Source organism: Rhineura floridana, chromosome 7, assembly GCF_030035675.1.
Source record: "Rhineura floridana isolate rRhiFlo1 chromosome 7, rRhiFlo1.hap2, whole genome shotgun sequence".
NCBI classification, from domain to species: domain Eukaryota; kingdom Metazoa; phylum Chordata; class Lepidosauria; order Squamata; family Rhineuridae; genus Rhineura; species Rhineura floridana.
In genome coordinates this window covers 60,805,411-60,825,283 of record NC_084486.1, presented here as the reverse complement: position 1 = coordinate 60,825,283, position 19,873 = coordinate 60,805,411, and the positions used below count along the sequence as shown (strand labels likewise).

Below are 19,873 nucleotides of genomic sequence, written 5' to 3'. Positions count from 1 at the left end.
TTAAGGTCCTGTCAGCCTTTCCAGCCAAAAGCTTTTGCTTTTTCCTCTCTACAAGAATTAAATGACCTGTTTTAAATCATGTCAGGTTAAAAACAAACAGGAGATGGTGCCAACTTGAATATTCCCTTCCTCCCCAGATGAACACATTTCTTTAGTTCACAGCCAAAAAACTAGACAGTTCTCAGATGGCCTCACTTGCTTCTGTGGCCTGATCAATTAGGTTAGTAGCCTCTAGCAGGAGAGGAAGAGAATTAAAGAAATGTGTGTGGGGAGTAGGGTGGTACTGAGCTATTGTAAATGGTGTTATGAAACCAAGGAAGCCTGCAGAATTAGACAGCATTTCCAAATATCATTATCTGGAAAAGAGTAACCATTTCTCCAGTTCCACTCTTTCCTGATGCTATTGGTCCTGAACAGCAGTAAAGGCCATCAAGAGTCCAGGAAGCTCTTCTGATAGATATCCAATATGCAGAGCACTTTAACTGATGTCAAGCTCCCAATAGTCCACAGGATTGACAGGGATCAATGTGGAATGAGAAGTCAACAGTCTTGCTTCCTATGCTCACTAAAGGGATGCTTTCAGCATGGTGGTGGGACAGAAGCCTCTTCTTAGCCAGAATACTTCCCATGCTGTACTGAACCAGCAACATGGGAAGCAGCCCCCTGGAATGCAACTTAGGACAAAGGCATCTACAGTCACAGGTCAGGAATTCAAGGACTGTGTGATAGGTGTGTACACCAGCTACAACAGTCATCCTGTATCTGTAGCACTGGGAAGCAACTCAGTCTGTTTCAGGTCTGCTCTATGTCTTTCCAATTAAACTCATTATTTGGGTCTACATCAGATCTGTTAAATCCAAAGCTCTGTTTTCTCCCATTGACTATAATGGGGAACTCTTTTCACAGAAGTAATTTACAGGGAAAGGTGTTCTTCCAGAGTAGTTTAAGCCTGCCAAATTACACGCAAATCCATCTATGGGATTTTTGTGCAGGGAACCTTTCAATTCCTGTTTAAAAAACCCTCTAATTTTTTATTTTCTGCAGAACTAGATGGAATTTGCAGGTATGGTTGCTCCTTCTAAGGAGATGAAGCCTAACCTTTCAGTGGTTCTCCCGCAAAATCAGACTTTGCCCTTTTGAAGTGTAAAAAATAGAAACCCTCCTCTAGTGTTTTGTTACTAATTAGTCTGAAGACTGGTGGCATAAGGAAAGTGTCCCTGGGTAAGTGGGTACTAATAGGCTGGCAATGGGCAATACAACTGAGAGCTAAGCTGTAAAGGGGTTTTCAAGATTGGTGGCACTTGCAAGCCCTGGCAATCAGCTAATAGTTAGGCTTGTAAAGTCCTGTGCATGGGGCTTTATAATGCCACATCAGGGCTTGCAAAGTGCATAGGGGCAAAAGCAACTCACCTGGTATCATCATTATATTTGGTGATTGACAGGTTGTTGGCTCCACCCACCTGTCAAACCTGGCCCATGGGGAGTAGAGGAGATAAAGCCCACCAATCAGATCCAGTACCCCACCTCTGGTTTGCATAATCAAACTCTGGATTTGTCTGAGAAAGGGAAATTTTTTTACTTACCATGAATTGCTATTTGCAGACTGGAGTGGAGGATACTCTGTTGATAGAAATGAAACACAGCATCCAAGAGCAGGCTTCCTCTGCAACCTGCCTAAGTGGGAACAACCCTTGCAACACCTTCCTTTGTTATTTATTTATTTACTAGATTTATACCCACCCTTTCTCCCAGTAGGAGCCCAGGGTGGCACTCCTTCTAAACGCAGCATTGGAAGAAGAAAACACATCCGCCCGATAGTGTTTCATGGTGTGCACAGAGACCCAGGTAGCCGCCTTACAGAAATTTACAATAGGAAACCTGCCTCACTGCTCCTCTCAGCGAGGGGGCCAACACCTCTGCTGGAGGCTGTTTACCCAAGGCTTCATAGGCAGTCCCAATCACCTCTCTCAGTCACCTAGAAATGGAAGTGGCATAAACTTTATTGCCAGCTGATGGCCCTGCAAAAGAAACAAACAGGAATTCCGACTTTAGGATTTCCTGGGTTCTATCTAGACAGAAATGCAGGGCCCAATGGACATCCAGGGTGTGCTACTTCCATTCCAGTGAACAGGAAAATGAGGGCAACACTATCTCCTGGAAACAGTGGAAAAGCAAGTTGACCTTCGGAATGAAGGAGAGATCAGGCTGCAGCACCACCTTGTTGGAATGAAAAATGCATCGCTGAAGATTAGATGACAGAGCGCCTAGTTCTGAAATGTGTCTGGCCAAAGTGATAGCCACCAGAAACATCATCTTGAGATTCAGCAACTTAAGGGAGCAAGTTGCCATGGGTTCAAAAGATAGACCCATAAGAGCAGTAAAGACCCAATTGAAGTTCCAGTTAGGGAACCTATAGACCACCTGCAGCCACTTAAGACTTACATCCTTAATGAAGTGCTTGTACAAGGGCTGTAAAGAAAACACCGGACCCACAAGACCAGCCAGAACACTGCTGAGTGCTGCCACCTGGCATTTGATAGTAGTGCTACAGCTCAAGCCAGGTGGCAATTGTTTCTGGAAGTGCCTTCTATCAATTGCCTTAATTAATCAGCTGCCTTATGGGATCTGACTATCATCATACATTCATATGTAATCTAGAGGGCCGACTATGGCACTGCACTTCCCTGGGATTATCCTTGAAGAGAGGTTAAGCATGGGCCACAAAGAGAAGAGGAGGTAGAATAGTCAAACACACAAATATTAAGGAGTGGGCACAAGTTTGTTTGCTGGCTATGTACACACAGCTGGGGTTTGGGTGTTGTCCAGAACCTGCTTTGCTATAAGAATGGGCTATGACTCATTGTCCCCCTTGAGAGCAGAGCCTCGGGAGATTAAGCAGGGAGGGGATAGTTGGCACCATCCTGGCCCCTGCCTGGCCTGCTCTTCCAGCCAGCAAGAGTGTGTGTGGGTTTTTTGTGGTTGCCTGCATCGGTTTGTTTGTCCTGTGAGGTAGCTGTCTGCAGGTAAGAGTGAGTTTGGGCTGATTGCAGAGTGAGATAGTGTTTGATTGCTAGCTAAATGCATACATGTGGGGTTTGGGTCTGGTTCACAGCTTGTCTTGCTATATGAACAGGCTCTGCCACAGGTGTTGTGGTAATTCCCAAAGGGGATTACACCAAAGGGTCTCACTCCTTTGGGTCATTACTTTTGGGAGGTACCGGGGCAGAGGAGCCCCATCTGTCAGTCAGGATACAGGACTGTAGGCCAGGCACTGTGGGTGAGAGGCCTATGACCCTTACCCAGGTTGAGAACCTGGGGGAGGAGAAATTGATTTGGTGGTGTTCCCCCTGAGTGAGAGGCAGGGAGAAGTGTTGGAGTGGCATTATTATCTTCCTCCTGACAGTGTGGGATGTGCCTACTATTGGGCCTTAGTTTGTTATCTGGGGCCCTAATCTTCCAGCTGTATGTTGTGTCAGTTGATCATGCTAGGATGTGTCTGGGTGGGCAGATAGCAGGGAGTTGAGAAGATGCTGTCAAATTTCTGTGGTGGTAGGCAGGGGAAGGTATAATCAGAATGGAGGAGCTGACCACCATCTGGGGCAGAGACCTAGATGTTTGGTCCCTGTGCCCTGCTTCAGCCCTCTCACTCCCCTGGAAGTTATTGCTAGCTTATGCACTGAGTACTCTGGTCTGGTGGTGCTGTTATTGAATGCCAGGTCAGTCCATAATAAAACCATGCTCATCCATGACTTGATCATGGAAGAAGGGGCTGACTTGGCACGTATCACTGTGGCTTGGATGGGTAAGCTGGGTGGGCCTGGCCTAAGTCAGCTGTACCCATCTGGGTATTCAATACAACACCAGGCTAGACTAGGGGGTTGAGGGGGGTGTTGCTACTGTCCATAGAAGCACCATCTCTTCACTAGAAAACCTCTTCATCTTGGGATGAGCTTAGAGGGTCAGTATCTGGTGTTGGGCCAGAAATACAGACTGGGATGCTGCTGGTCTACTGACCACCCTGTTGCCCAGTGGCATCCCTGACCAAGCTTGCTGAAGTGGTCTCTGGTGTGGTTTTGGAGAATCCCTGGACAATAGTTCTGGGTGACTTCAACATCCATGCAGAGGCTGCTGTTGGGCCAGCATGAGACTACATGGCCTTCATGACAACCATGGGACTGTGTCAAATGGTCATTGGTCCAAAACATTGGGCAGGGCATGCACCCTTGATGTAGGCTTTACCCCAAGTGATATAAGGGATGGACCAAAGGTAGGGTGTGTGCAATGCACTCTCTTGTCATGGTCAGACCCATTACCTAGTGATGTTTGGACTGGTAGTGGCAATTCCCCCCATAAAGGTAGTGGGCCCATTCAAATGGCTTGCCCTCAGAAACTGACGGAAACTGACATGTTCCTTAATGCTCTGGGGGATTTTTCAGTGGAGAAAGCTGATGATCCTGTTGAAGCCCTGGTTTTGCTATGGGATGGCGATATAAAATAGGTGGTTGACACAATTGCTCCCGAGCATCCTTTCTGGTGTTGTGGAGCCCAAGTGGTGTTCTGGGGGCTTTGCGCTATGAAGCAAGCCAAACAAAGACTAGAATGCAGGTGGCACAAGGCTCACTCCGAAGCCAACCAAACACTGGTTAGTGCACACATACCTATCATATGGCAGTGTGGACTGAGAAGAAGGCTCATTTTGCAGCTTGCACTGCATCCTCTAACAGCTGGTTAGTGAGGTTATTTCAAACAGTCAGGAGGTTACTGACTCCCGCTGTGGGAGAGGGGCCTCTGGAGCACTCAAGGACTTGCTGTGACCAACTGGCTACATGCTCTGAGGATAGAGTTGATCAACTTTGGAGTTACCTTGACTCTGCTGTTGTTGCAGTTTCAGATGAAGCATCCAATGTTGGAGTCAGTAACATGTTGTGGGATCAGTGTCAGCTGATGTGGACAAGATGCTGGCGGCCACATGTCCAACCATGTGCCCTTTTGATCCCTATCCATCCTCGCTTATTAAATCTAGCACAGTGGGTTTGACTGGTTGGGTCCAGAGTGTATTTAACACTTCATTGTGTGAGGGGGTGGTCCCTGCAGCCTTGAAAGAGGTGGCGGTGTGGCCACACCTAAAGAAATCCTGGACCCCTTGGATTGGAACAACAATCAATCATTTGCAAATATCCTCTTCTTGGAGAAGGCGGTAGAGAGAGTAGCAATGAGGCAGCTGTAAGCATTCTTGGATAACATAGATTATTTCGATCCATTCAAATCTGGGTTCGGGCCTGGCCATGGGACTGAGTCAGCCTTGGTTGCCCTGATGGGTGACCTTTAAAGAGAATGGGACAAGGGAGTGCAACCTTGCTCCTGCTTCTTGATGTCTCTGCAGCTTTCGATGTCATTGACCACAGTATTCTCCTGGACCAGCTCCGAGGTATGGGAATTGGGGATACCATGTTATGGTGATTCCAATTCTACCTACAGAACCAAGTCCAGAGAGTACACTGGGTGACTGTATTTTGCCCCCCTGGCAGTTCTGCTGTGGGGTGCCGCAGGGTCCCATCTTAACACTGAAGCTATTTATCTATATGAAGCTGCTGGGAGTGGTCATTAGGGGTTTTGGAGCAAAGTGTCATCAGTATGCTGATGACACTCAGCTCTACTTCTCCATAGCATCTAATTCAGGAGAGGCTGCGCAAGCCCTGGACCAGTGCCTGGATGCAGCGGCAGGATGAATGAAGAAAAAAAAAGCTGAGTTGAAATCCTGGCAAGATGGAGACACTGGGGGTGAGTGGTTCCTGTGTCTGAGAAATTGGTCAATTGCCTGCTCTGGATGGAATTGCACTGCCTCTGAAGGAGCAAGTATGCAATCTAAGGGGGCTTTTGGACTTAGCTCTGTCACCAGAGGCTCAGGTAGTCTCAGTGGCTAGAAGTGCCTTTTATCAGCTGCATCTTGTAAGACAACTACACCCATTCCTTGACTGGGAGAGCTTGGCCACAGTAGTTCAAGCACAGGTGACTTCAAGACTGGATTACTGCAATGCACTCTGTTTGGGGCTTCCCTTGCACTTGACTCGGACACTGCAATTAGTTCAGAATGCTGCACCCAGACTACTGACCGGAGACTCTGTTATCATATTACACCTCTGCTCAGCGATCCGCAGTGGCTGCCAATTTGTTACTGAACCAAGTTCAAGGCATTACTATTGGTATATAAAGCCCTAAACAGCTTGGGACCAGTTTACTTGCAGGACTGCTTTACCCCTTATGTGCCCACTTGAGCACTAGTTTGAGGAACTGGCCCTGTTACAGGTGCTGCATAACACATTCTGCACTTGTAAGAAATCATTCTTTTAGTGTGGCAGTACCTATTCTTTGGAACTCCCTGCCTACTGACATCAGGCAGGCACCTTTGGTGTATTCCTTTCGCAGCCTGCTTAAATTTTTGTTTAGGCAAGCCTATCCAGATGCATAGTTGTTAATGTACAGTAGGACCCCGCATTACAGCGTTCCGCTTTAAGGCGTTCCGCTGATGCGGCGCCTTTCATTTTCAATTTTAAAGGGTTTTTCCCCCCTTTTGCGACGTTTTGCGACGTTTTTGCGTCATTTTCATGCGACGCGGCCCATTAAAGTCTTTTTAGTCTATTGCTATTTTAATTGTTTTTTAATTGTTTTTTAAAATGTTTTCAATTACTTCTTCAATTACTGTTTTATTGATTTTAATGTTTTTTGTAAGCCTCCTAGAGGTTTTTTACAATCAAGCAATATATACATTTTGTTGAATAAAAATAAATAAATATTAGGAGTGGGAAAAAGTAACCCAGTTTACAAAGTGAGCTTTCTTGTGAAGGCAGTGCCCCCTGAAAGGCAGCCTAAAAATCTTTTAAATAAATCAATAATAATAATAATTAATAGAATTTGTAACGGCCTTTCATTCTGAGAAGAAATGCCAAGGCAGTTCACAAACATGTAAAAGCCAACTGCAAAACAAGTGAAACTCAATTATAAAAATATAGCTACCCGTAATTAAAATACATAGCAAAACAATTTTATCAAAACAGTAAGACATCCATTATTAAAATTTATAATAAACAATTATAATAAATAAATACTAATGAAAAGTTGGGAATGGGGTGGACAGGGGGAAATTAGTTAAGCACAATAGTAAATTAAGCACAGAGTAAATGGATGTGCAGTTATCCAAAACAATAACTCCAATCCTTGATCATGATACAATGTCAGCTGAAACCAGGCCACTGTTCAAGTCAATCCCCATTACTGATGGAAATACAATTGGTGGTGCAATTTCTTCCTAGACCAGCAACAGCTATGAGTTATGTCTGCATAACTTCCATAGTGGCTTTCATCCCAAAAAAACACTTATGTGTTAAAGCAAACTTTACAGTAATTACTTCTGAGAGGTAGGCAAGTATTTGTATTTTACAGTTAAATAAAGTGAGGCAAAGCAAGTCAATCTCTGTTTCTGAAAGGATTCACATGTCCCCATCAATATCATAGAGGGCTGATGGTGGTACCTTTCTTTGGAAGAAGTCTATAAGTTTCAGTTGTGAGAAATATGTCTAGTATGCATTCCTGCTGCAGCAAAATCCCTATTCATTTGGTGTGTCTAGTGATGATGGCGTGCAACTGATATTTCTGAGACCCTGAGGCTAGCTAGTAGTTGAACTAGGTTAAATGATTAGTGTCCACAAACTGTTAGGCCACATAAGGAAATGAAGAGGTTAATAGGCAGAGTGTATATCCACATGTCTTCTCTTCCAGCTCACCTTCAACAATGATGTTTGCATTAACTTCCTGCCTAATAGACCAGAAAGGGTAGCAGTGCAAGAGGAAAAAGTAACCACCTATTGCAGAGGTGAGGAACTTTTTTTGCTCGGAGGGCCTCTTTCCCTTGTGGGCACCTTTCCAGGCTCTGCATGCCAGTGATGGGTATGGGCAGAGGCAAAAGTAGGTGGAGCAACAGATACGACTCTTACTTTTGGACAGTAGACTACATTTTAACCATACAAAAAGCAGAGGTTTTTACACCCTCCCTCCCTCCTTCATTCAAGCAAGCAAGCAAGGGATGTTATTACAATTCAAGGAGACATTCCAGCCTGGATGAAGAACTCAAGTAGGGTTTGGAGCAGGGCCAGTGAGGGGTGTGGCCTGAGGAGTGTTTGTGGCTTTGGGAGAGTCCCAAGGGCCAGACAAAGAAACCTAGAGGGCTGCATTTTTCCCCTGGGCAAAAAGGTTCCCAACCCACGATTTATTGGTATTGGGCGAGCAACAAGAAAGATTCATCCTGCAGAAATGAAGTGTCAGAGATGGGAAATGCAGAAATAATGGACCTAGAATCACATGCTGCCTCAAAGTCTCTGCTTCCTCCAGCTATCACATGTGATTTGTTTTTGTGACTATATCAAGAGAAAGATAGTGAACAGGAATTCAGGCTTACCTGGTCCCCAGAGTGTGATGCATTGCTGTTCATGTGTCTGGCACATGCCATTATAGCAGTACCCATCCACCCTCTGGCAGGGATGCCCATCATGCAAGTACACATTGCCTGGGCAGTGAGGGCTGCCTCCAGTGCAGAATTCAGGAAGGTCACAGGAATTACTGGAGTGCCTGCATAAGACCCCTGCTGGCTTCAGCTGCAGAAGGAAAGAAGTGGCTGTGATTCCGATCAATAAAAGTTACTGCACAGTGAAATTTATGCTCTAGATTAATGCTCTCCCCACCGCCAAGACTCTGCACCAAGCGGCTATTAAGCACAGCTTAAAGGTTCCACAGCATTTTATATGCATCTCTTTGATATACTGCACAGTGGTTTACAACATACTTTGTTCCTTACAAAGATGCAAGCACAAGGCTCTGACACTCTGCACACGTAGAAGAACACAGCTTAAATTTCAGATGACTCTGCAGCGCTGGAATTACTTAAGTGGGCATAAACGTTTAAGGTTTCTTTGTTTAATACTATCAATATGGACATAAAATAAAAATACACATTGTCTTATGGGAGAACTGCTGTTTGTTTTTTTAAAAAGGTGCATTGGAGACATTTTCCTTGGTACACATCTAGGCCATGTGTCAGTAAGTTCTTCAACACTAAGAATTCCACTGAAAATGCATTATAGATCAATTGGCAATAAATGTTTGAACTTGCATGAAGATTATTATGGAATCCTGCCCACCCCACATGAATCAGGAAACATGAAAATTCACCTTGCAGTCTTCACAGCATAGTCCATGGGCACAAACTGCTCCTGGTTTTAAAGTGCAGGTAGTTGCATTACAGCATTCATTTGTACATTCCTAAAAGAAGAGGACAATAAAACCTAAGAGTTACATTAAACAGGATAGTGTGCACAGGGATTGATTGAATCTACACAATCAAATGGAACGTATCAACATTACAATACTTGGTGAGAGTGAATTAAAATGGATGGGAATGGGACATTTTCAATCAGGCAACTACAAAATATTTTATGCAGGAAATGAGAAATTAAGAAGAAATGGGGTTGCTTTAATAGTGAGAAGTGATGTAGCAAGAGCAATTAGGAGCTATAACACAGGTCTGAGTGAGTTATATCACTGAGATTTAACGGGAAACCTATTATCATAACCATCATCCAAGTCTACTCTCCAATGGCAAATGCGGAAGAAGAGGAATTGGAGAGATTTTATGCAGAAGTACAGGAAGAAATTGATCACACACCAAAACAAGATGTTCTGATAATCATGGTGGACTGGAATGCGAAAGCAGGGAACAGAGAACAACTAGGAATTGTGGGAAAATGGGGCTTAGGAGACAGAAATGAAGCAGGAGAAAGACTTACCGAATCCTGCGAAGCCAGTCAACAAAGCAATCATAATGCCAAAATACAATTTAAATAACATTGCAGAAGAATATAAAGATCAAATACGGAACAGATTTGAGGCTTTAAACTTAGTTGACAGAGAATCAGAAGAACTATGGACTGAAGTCAGAGACGTTATCAGGGAAGAATGCAAAAAGACAATACCTCTTGTTAAAAAGAAAAAAAGACCTCAACGGATGACCGAAGAAACTCTTAAAATTGTTAAAGAGAGAAGGAAAGCAAAAGCAAGTGGAGACAGAAACACGGTTAGAACCATAAATGCAACAATACAGCGACTGGTATGTAGGGACAAAGAACTATTACAATAGTTATTGTATAGAAATAGAAGAGGACAACAAAAAGGGAAGAACCAGAGCCCTATTCCAAAAGATTAGAGAAATGAAAGGGAAATTTAAACCAAGAGTAGGGATGTTGAATAATCAACAGGGGAACACACTGACTGACTGAGATGAAATAAAAGGAAATGGACTGACTCCATAAAGGAAGCCACAGATCTGAACTTACAAGATCTGAACAAGGTGGTTCAGGACAAATGCTATTGGAGGTCACTGATTCATAGGGTCGCCATAAGTCGTGATCGACTTGAAGGCACATAACAACTACAACACAATCACCTGACTCTCTGGCATTGGATCAAAGAACACGTGGCTGTGTGATAAACTATAATCTGAGGCCCTATTTGACGCCTACTCTTTTTTATCTCCTGAATTCTTGTAAAATATGAAATACTATTCTGCCTCTTCATGTTGGGCAGGCATTCAAAACTGTAAAATATCCTTGTAGCTCAGGAATCAAGAGTTGGAGGGTGCCTCCTTTATCATTTAATCCAGCCCCCTGCTTGATGCAGAAAATCCAGAGCTAGAGCATGGCTGTTAAGCCTGTGCTTGAAGACCTCTAACCTCAGTGGTTATGAACCATTAACCATTATGTTCAGAGGATTTTACAGGAACAACATGAGCAAACACCCTTTCTACACTGGGAAACTCCCAGACATGTAGAGGTGCAAGTTCTTCAGCTGACATCTCTGCACAATTCCCACTGACTTGCAAGCCTGCCAGGAGATCAGCGTGCTCCCATGAATGATCACACTGGGCTTTAAAAATATGAACTGAGGCAAAGTTTCTGCCACCTCTCTCTAGCCCCATGATTTATCCATAACTGCTTTTATAAGTTTAGGATCAGGGCCGGTTCTAAAGGGCGGCCACGTGGGGCACTGGCCCTAGGGGCCCTGGAACTATAGGAGGGCCCTCAGTGGCCCCTCCACTCCCCTTCCCCAATCCGTGGCAATCTGCAGCCCCCCCACGCCCCCTACTTACCTGTCTCCTGCCTTTTAGTATTGCCCTTAATGAAGATGGTGGTCGCAGTTTCCCTAAAGTACTGAAGCCCCTGCCGCCATCTTAGTTGATGGCAGAGATGCGCGCACGTAGCACACACGCGTGCGATCAACAAAGATCGCGGCGGAGGCTTCATCCCCTTAAGGAAACCGCGGCCGCCATCTTGGTTAATGGCAATAGTAAAAGTCAGGAGACAGGTAGGTAGGGGGAGTGGGGGTCACGCACGTGTGCAAACACACACACACGCTGGGGCCCAGGGCAAGCTGATGCCCAAGGGCCCCGGCATGCCTGGAGCCGGCCCTGTTTAGAATTCACCCCCCCCACACACACCCTGCTGCTTAACCTAAGACATCATTTTAAAGCACAATTTCTTTGTTCAGTGTTCACCAACCATTCTCCCTCTTTTCTGAGATCCCCTTTAAATATTTTAAAGTTGCTATCATATTCCTCATAATTTTCTTTTCTCTGAACTTAAGACACCACATTCCTTCATATCTTAATTGGCCTAGAAGTGGGCTGTTGGCAGGCAGGGGACTCAATGATTGAATTTTCTTCTGTATTAAATAAAAATCCTTGCACATAGAAAGCTAGATTTCACAAAGACTAGGCTAGTGAACTTCTCCCTAACGCCTAGTTTTCTCAGTGAGAACTAGGCCTTTGTATGACTTTCTTCTAGAACTTTATTATCATTATCATTCTCCTCTGATTTGTTTCCAATTTATCTTGCACTGATCAGAAGTGACATAGTGCTTAAATGACATCTAATCTCTAAGCTGAATGGAGCTGAGCTGGGTAGTACTATTATTTCATGAGTCTGGTAAACGATGCTGCTGTTAATGCAACTTGAAAGGAAATTAGCCTTTCTTACTGCAGTATCACACACTTAAGTTTGCTATTCACTATAACCTTCACATATTCCTTAGAAGTCCTGCCTACATAGTTGTCCCCAATCTTCGTTATTTATTAATTTTACATATATGGTGCTATCAATTCATAAATTGTTTTGGATTTCATATACAAAAGACAGATCCCTACCTGCAAGGAACTTACAATCTAAATTTAACAAATAGGTTCTTATTTCCTATTTCTTCTTGTATAATTTCATCTTCTTGATTTCTGTCTTATTGAGTCCTTGCTTGTAGTCTTTTGGACAAATAGAATGAGCCCATTTAACTTTGAAAAAAGAAAAATGGAACACTTATGTTTCAAATATCTAAAAAGTCACAGAAAATGATCATCAATTTAAATAAAATTTAAATTTTACTCCAGTGAGATTTGGCAGAAATGGAACCAAGGTCATCCTGCTCAACCCAAACTCTGAAGTGGATAACAGAATCTGCAGTGGCTTCCATTATTCACTGCAGAAATAACACTTCTGCCTGCAAACAAAACTGTTAGATGTGTGTGTGTGTGTGTGTGTGTGTCTATCTACTACAAACATCCAACAGTCTGAGATGCAGAGAGATTTGCACTGTTTTCATTTTAACTGTCACTCGTGGGATCACTTTTCTGCTTCTGCGGACCTCAGCACCACCACCATGCCTGCATCTCAGCTGTCAGAGAGATGGGAATCTATATCCTAGGGCATAACCTGAAGGCACAGAAAAGAGTCACCTTGCTGAAGTTAAGTAGGTCTGTGTCTGGAAGGGAGACTGTCCAGGAACCCCATGCATGCTTCCTTGAGTTCCATCCTGAGAAAATGTATATATAAATGTATATGTAAATCTATAAATAAATCACTTAGGTGTGCTGCGGGCAGGGAGTATTTTTGCTGGACAGAAGCAATTCCATGAGGAAGAGGTTACAAGAAAATCTGCATGTGCTCCAAGACTTCAAAGGCGGGAGGTTTAGGTAAAACACACTTGCTCTCCAAACCTGTATTTCTGTATGTGCCAGAATCTACTAGAAAGCCATATACTTGATCCAGTTAGGAAATGATTCTATCTCCATTGTAAACTGCAGCTCTGGCCAGTTCTAGCAGTGATGATGGGATTTTCTTCATCTCATGTTTAGATGCACAAAGCGTTGTTGAAAGAAAGGCAAGTTGTATGTAAAACTTTAAGGTCCTGTCCACTAGAATTGGAATAAATCTTACAATCCGGATAAGTATTTGATAGAAATGAAAAACATAATTTTAGCACAATAGGTGGAACAGGCTGGATCTTAAAGGCCCTTCTTTGATTCTATGATTTGAGATCATGTGCAGTATCTGGTTTCTATTACAGTCCAGGATCTAGAAATTCAAAGAAGGTGCAAACCTATGGAACCAAGAGACAAGGATGGATTAAGGTGAATAGGGGCCCTGGGGCAATTTCCCAGATAGGGCCCCCTTTTCCCTAAAAGGAACATGTGAAATAAGGGAGCATATGATCTAAGATGAACCTGTCCCTGTTTGCTAGAAAGAAAATAAAGGCAAGCTATGGAGATTCCAAGGACTAGAAATTGAGGCAGAAGCAAGAAAGAAAAAATGCACTAAAGGAGAGGGGAAAACACCAGCTCTTTATAGCCCCAGAGGTTCCTATAGCTTGGTGTCCAAAGAGCTCACTCACAGCTCTGACTTCACTCATTGGCTGAAAACACTGAAAGGTGGGAATGGTCACACTGACTCATCTCATAGAAATCATTTAGAAAGTTGCCTGCACATTTTGCTTTAGAACTTTCCTTCCAGGAGGGCTAGAGATTTCCTTTTTTTAAAAAAAAAATGAAAGGTCAGAGTCTGGGCCCCCTTTCAGGCCTTGGTCCTGCATCTCAGCTGTATTAACTCTTTCTGACTTGCTGCTCAGCTGTGTTAACTCTATCTGACTTTTTAAAAATGGAATAATCAGCACTGAGATGGGATAATAAGGAAAAGTAACTAGATCAGAATTATGTTCCCAAGTTATAATTCCTCTATTACCTTATAAATGGCCTTTAAACAAGAACATATAGTCAACTGATTATACTGCGGACAGCAGCAAAATCAAAACATTTAACACTGAACTGTTTTGTGAAAGTAATTTAGTTACATATGTAAAACGTTCAATGGAAACAAAAAAGCACAGAAACAAGGAGAACTTATTTATTTATTTATTAGATTTAGTAGTCGCCCATCTGGCTGGTTGATGTACAGAATAAAAACATATAATTATATTAGAACATTAAAAATCTCAACAACAACAATAAAACCTAACCCACCCCAACTTAATGACATAGCAGGAAAATTTGATTATCTCACCTAAAGGAGATCCTATTCAATGGGTATACCCAAACTGTTTCATGCTGTAGAAATGACTGTAGTGCTTCTTATGTGATTGGGCATTTGGGTCAGACAGATTGACAAATCTGTCTTTACACTAAGAATAAGGGAAAGCCAGCATGCAAAAATGGACAAGTTGAGCATTCCCATAGGAAACGAATGTGGGATGTACTCTTGGTGGTCTTGTTTGCATGGATATAAGTAGGCAAAGATAATATGGGCATATCTCCAGAAACATGGGAACAGAAGAAAATGCAGAGATCCGGGGAGGGAGGGAGGAATGTAATGCAGAAGGTGGCTCATGAGCTCAAGTACTATATTCAACTATACTTCTGCGCAAGGCAGTTTATATGCGAAAATAAAAAGAAAAATGCTGAAACAAGTGAATATAAGATGAATCCACCTAGTCTAGCATTTCCATTCCAACTTTAGTGAGCCAGATACCTCTAGGAGCCTACAAAGACGTATGAATGCAAATCTCCCATTTTTTTTAAAAGAAAAGTGATTTTAACACTTCAAGATCACCAACAGCCAGAAGTTTCGTCATCTCATCTCATGGAGTCAATAAGGTGACTCAGGGTTAATCTTTTCTTAACCTTGGGTTGCTTATCAACGAACCCCAAAATCTAGTGTTTTGCAGACAGCTCAAAATGTCTGCTAGAATGTTTGAATATTAATTAATTTCAATCAATTTGGGGAGGGATCTCCAAACCACAGGCTGAATGTGGCCCATAGCCACATTTCTCTTTCTCAATCCCTCACTCCCACCTATGGGGGCAGTGAATAGAACACTGAGTACAGCTACCTCATATGGAGGCAGGGGCTCCAGCAAGGCAGAAAGATGGGGAGATCAGAATGGGAGAGGGGAAAATGGAGAAAGAGATCAGATGTAGAGAAGTGAGCCAATAATTCACTATTATGGTGAGCTGGTTGTCTCTACCCTCTGGCATTTCACTAGTAACAAATCTTCCCCACATAAAATTTGCATGACAAAATTATCTTGCAGTTGCCACATTAAATGTACTCTGGTTCTATCTACTTTTGGCTCCAGCTCTGGCTTTGGCCACCACTGGCTCTAGCCCCAGGGACTGACTCTTCCCATGAGTCACTAGCCCTTCATAGAAGAAAAACTCTCTACCACTGTATTAGCTAATAAAAACTGACTTTATATGCAAGTCTCACGTAGAGTTACACAGAACAACTTGATGCATTCCAGGATTAGAGTGGTATTGATGTGCCGATCCTGGTCTAAATTGCTTAGCTAATGTAACGTTAACTAATGTAATGGATTTGCTGGTACCACACAGATTACAGTAGAAGATTGGGACTAAAATCAATCACAACTGAGCCACAATTTTCCAAGACATTTAACAAAACAAAGGAAGAAGGCCCAATTCAAACTGCTTCATGGCAATATTAAGTAGTTTTTACTTTAAAAGGTATCAGTAACATTCAGGAGTGAAATTGAGAAAGATAACTGGGCTAGAATGAATTTGAAAGCTACAGGTACTCTATTGACTTTAAACAAGCAGATAAGCCTACTGCTTCAGCCCTGCAACCCAGAAGAATGAGTGAGCTGTCAGCAAATAGCTTGGATCAATTCAATAAACTGGATAGAAAAGCTAGAGCACTTTCTGACTATTTCAGTGTATCTCAGTCTATTATGCATGCAGTTCTATGTTTCTCATAGAAGACAAATTCATAGAATCGTAGAGTTGGAAGGGGCCTATAAGGCCATCAAGTCCAACCCCCTGCGCAATGCAGGAATCCAAATCAAAGCATTCCCGACAGATGGCTGTCCAGCTGCCTCTTGAATGCTTCCAGTGTCGGAGAGCCCACTACCTCTCTAGGTAATTGGTTCCATTGTCGTATGGTTCTAACAGTTAGCAAGTTTTTCCTGATGTTCAGTCGAAATCTGGCTTCCTGCAGCTTGAGCCCATTATCCTGTGTCCTGCACTCTGGGACGATCGAGAAGAGATCCCGGCCCTCCTCTATGTGACCACCTTTCATGTACTTGAAGAGTGCTATCATATCTCCCCTCAATCTTCTCTTCTCCAGGCTAAACATGCCCAGTTCTTTCAGTCTCTCCTCATAGGGCTTGGTTTCCAGTCCCCTGATCATCCTTGTTGCCCTCCTCTGAACCTGTTACAGTTTGTCTGCATCCTTCTTGAAGTGCGGAGACCAGAACTGAACACAGTACTCAAGATGAGGCCTAACCAGTGCTGAATAGAGGGGAACTAATACTTCACACCATTTGGAAACTATACTTCTGTTAATGTAGCCTAATATAGCATTTGCCTTTTTTGCAGCCACATCGCACTGTTGGCTCTTATTCAGCTTGTGATCAACGACAATTCGAAGATCCTTCTCACATGTCATATTGCTGAGCCAAGTATCCCACATCTTATAACTGTGCATTTGGGTTTTTTTCCCTAGGTGTAGAACTTTGCATTTATCCCTGTTGAATTTCATTCTGTTGTTTTCAGCCCCATGCTCCAGCCTATCAAGGTCCTTTTGAATTTTGTTTCTGTCTTCCACGGTATTAGCTATGCCCCCCAATTTTGTATCATCTGCAAATTTGATAAGCAGGCTCTGTACCTCCTCATCCAAGTCATTAATAAAAATGTTGAAGAGCACTGGTCCCAGAGAATTATCATAATTCTCCGATATATAGTTCTGATAATCTGCGGAGAAATCTGGTTTCAACCTTCAATGTTAACATCTAAATGAAGGAAGGGCATCTCATTAGGTGTGTTGTGTGACAGAATGAAGCCAGAGGAACAGTGTTCCTTGTCTTGGACAACCATAAAAAAGGAAGGGAGGATGATATAAGGCCCTTTTCCAAGTCTGTCACTGGCCATGCTAGGTGCAATATACAGCAGGGTCTGCTTGACTGAGGATTTCTCTTCCTAAGACTACAAGAATACCAGACTGCGGACTTTTAGAAACAGCAGCATGGCTTTTGTATTTAGACAAACCTTCAAGGAACAGTGAAACCAAGGAATAGAAGGGCCTAAATAATTATATGGTTTGATATACTAAATTACTGGTCTTCAGCCTTGGGTCCCCAGATGTTGATAGACTACAACTCCCATCATCCCTGGCCATTGACCACATTGTCTGGGAATTATGGGAGTTGTAGTCCAACAACCCTGAGGACCCAAGGCTAAAGAACAGTGTTCTAAATGGAACTTCCAGTCTCTTTTTAAAGCAATCATGACAGTCCTACCTCGGGTTCTCCACAGTCACACTCCTCTCCTTCTTCTACATAGCCATTTCCACACTTTGGGCCACCAAAAGATTCCTTAACTTCTGGCAGGTTGAATAGACACATCCCCACTCCTTTTTCCAAGCTGCTTTCTAAGTCTTTCTTGCTGCAGCTGCTAAACATCATAGGAAATGGGTAGCTGGAAGAAAATGGGGAGGGGATTTGGGGAGGCAGAAAAAAAATTGCTATTATCTCAGAATTGTAGGTTTGAATTCAGAGACAAGACATTCCATTCCTAACAAACACTCCTAACAAATTCTGCAGCATCATCATAATGGGCCACAGTAAATGAACAGAAGGGAAGCAAATTTCACTGTATCAGAGGATGGTGTAGTGTAAGCACTCCTACAGCAGCTAACATTAATGTCTGTCAAACAGCATTTATAATGATAACAGCTATTGTTATATACATAAACAGATTAAACAGAATGAATGCCAGAGCTTTCTTAAATGCTCCCACTCCAAAACTGTTCATGAATGTCTGACCCTTGGTACTCTGTCACCAAGTCACAAAAACCTCAGGGTGGTTTTTACATTGTGGGAGGTTATGAGACACAGGTGGAACAGAAAGCGAGAGACAATGGTAGAGAGGAGAGGAACCATGAAGGGGAACGGGGTCTATGAAGAAAGTAGCATCAGCCCCCTAACAGGAAGAGAGAGTCCAATCCAAATGTCTGGGCTGGTTCTTCTACTGATAGCTGCTCATATGCCTATAATAAATGCAATAAATAAGTAAATATAAATATTTGTTATTTGAAAAGCACCCCAAGTATTTTAGAATATACTGATTCTGTGATGTTAATATGCCTTGTAACCCTTTATCTTTTTGTTTATGCAAGTATTCTCCACACACCCACTGGAAGCTTGCCATTTGGTTAATTGTGAGCAAGATCAAAAGTCCAAGCTCCATTCACTTGAATGCCAGCTGTATCAGAATGCTAGCAAGGACATCATGCCACAGAATGAATGAATGAATGAATGAATCTTTATTTTTACCCCTCCCTTTTTCCAAAACTGGAACTCAGGGCGGCTTACAAATAAAAACTACACATAGGTAAAAAACATACAAAAATATACAATTAAAATAGAATTAAACTATTCGTAACATTAAAACCATGAAACATACACTTAAGATACTAAGACAATTTAAAACATTAAGAATAGGACCATAGAACAATACAACAGACCTTATGAGGTCCTATCTTAAACATCTTCTAGTCCAAAAGCCTGTCGGAATAAAAAAGACACTACATAGTATGCCCAAAAGCACACTTTTATTCTGTTGGGATATTCCCTGTGATTACATTAGGTCTGGATCACAACCATTTGGCAAATAAAAGACAAACTGTCTTAGTTCCCTAGACTCTGGAATCTATTCACTTCCTCTGCATTCAGGCAACTGTTCCACACTATGGCTGTGTAAGGAGTCAGCCAGCTTGATAACAACTGGGCTTTGTTCCCTAAATGTCTTCCATCAATCATATGTTATTAAGAACAGGATACAATCTTACACAGGCAAATGAGATAGTAAATAGAATTCCCATGCTGCTAAATTAGGAAGTTTAATGAATCAATAGTTATTTCTTATATTGTAATCTCAGAAGTATTCAGTGCAGTATTCAGAAAGTAAGGGAATCATTTCAGCTAAACAAAAAGAATTATCTGTGGTTCTAAGTGGTAATAGAAGTTAAAGCATTTCCAAAGCAATACAGATACATAATCTGGATCTTACACATGGTATGTTACATTATGATTTAATTTACTTCTATATCTAATTACCTTTTATAGATACTCTTACATAAAAGAGTTTTCTCCATTTTAAAAGGCCTGAGGTTTGGTTTTTAGATAGTAGAAGCATTGAATATAATTTAAAATAATTGATTTGGATCCAAACAGAGGTTTGGGATGACAAAGGCCACTACTGACACTATAGAGTATTCCAGTGTGCAAGAACTCGTTTGATAGGTATGTGAAACAGAAACCATATGTAACAACATAAATAGTGTCACTAATCACTATATCAGAAAAAGGTAAGAATCAGTCAATGTTTCTACACCACATGTTAAATATTTACAACCACCCATTTCTCTCCACGTGCATGGAGATCCATTCCTGTTTGTGAGAGCTGCATGTGCCCATCAACTTTTTTGTTTATTAT

At 42.4% G+C, this 19,873-nt stretch overlaps 1 protein-coding gene across 6 annotated transcripts in view; it reads right to left on the bottom strand.

The window, feature by feature from the left end:
* ADAM12 (ADAM metallopeptidase domain 12) overlaps positions 1-19,873 on the bottom strand; it is a 396,536-nt gene that overhangs the window by 57,023 nt on the left and 319,640 nt on the right. For all 6 annotated transcript variants that reach the window (XM_061635685.1, XM_061635687.1, XM_061635688.1 and 3 more), the window contains 3 exons: positions 17,677-17,854; positions 9,223-9,312; positions 8,453-8,648 (listed from right to left, as the gene is read on the bottom strand). In XM_061635685.1, coding sequence (XP_061491669.1) covers positions 8,453-8,648; positions 9,223-9,312; positions 17,677-17,854 — 464 coding nt within the window. The remainder of the gene's footprint in view (positions 1-8,452; positions 8,649-9,222; positions 9,313-17,676; positions 17,855-19,873) is intronic.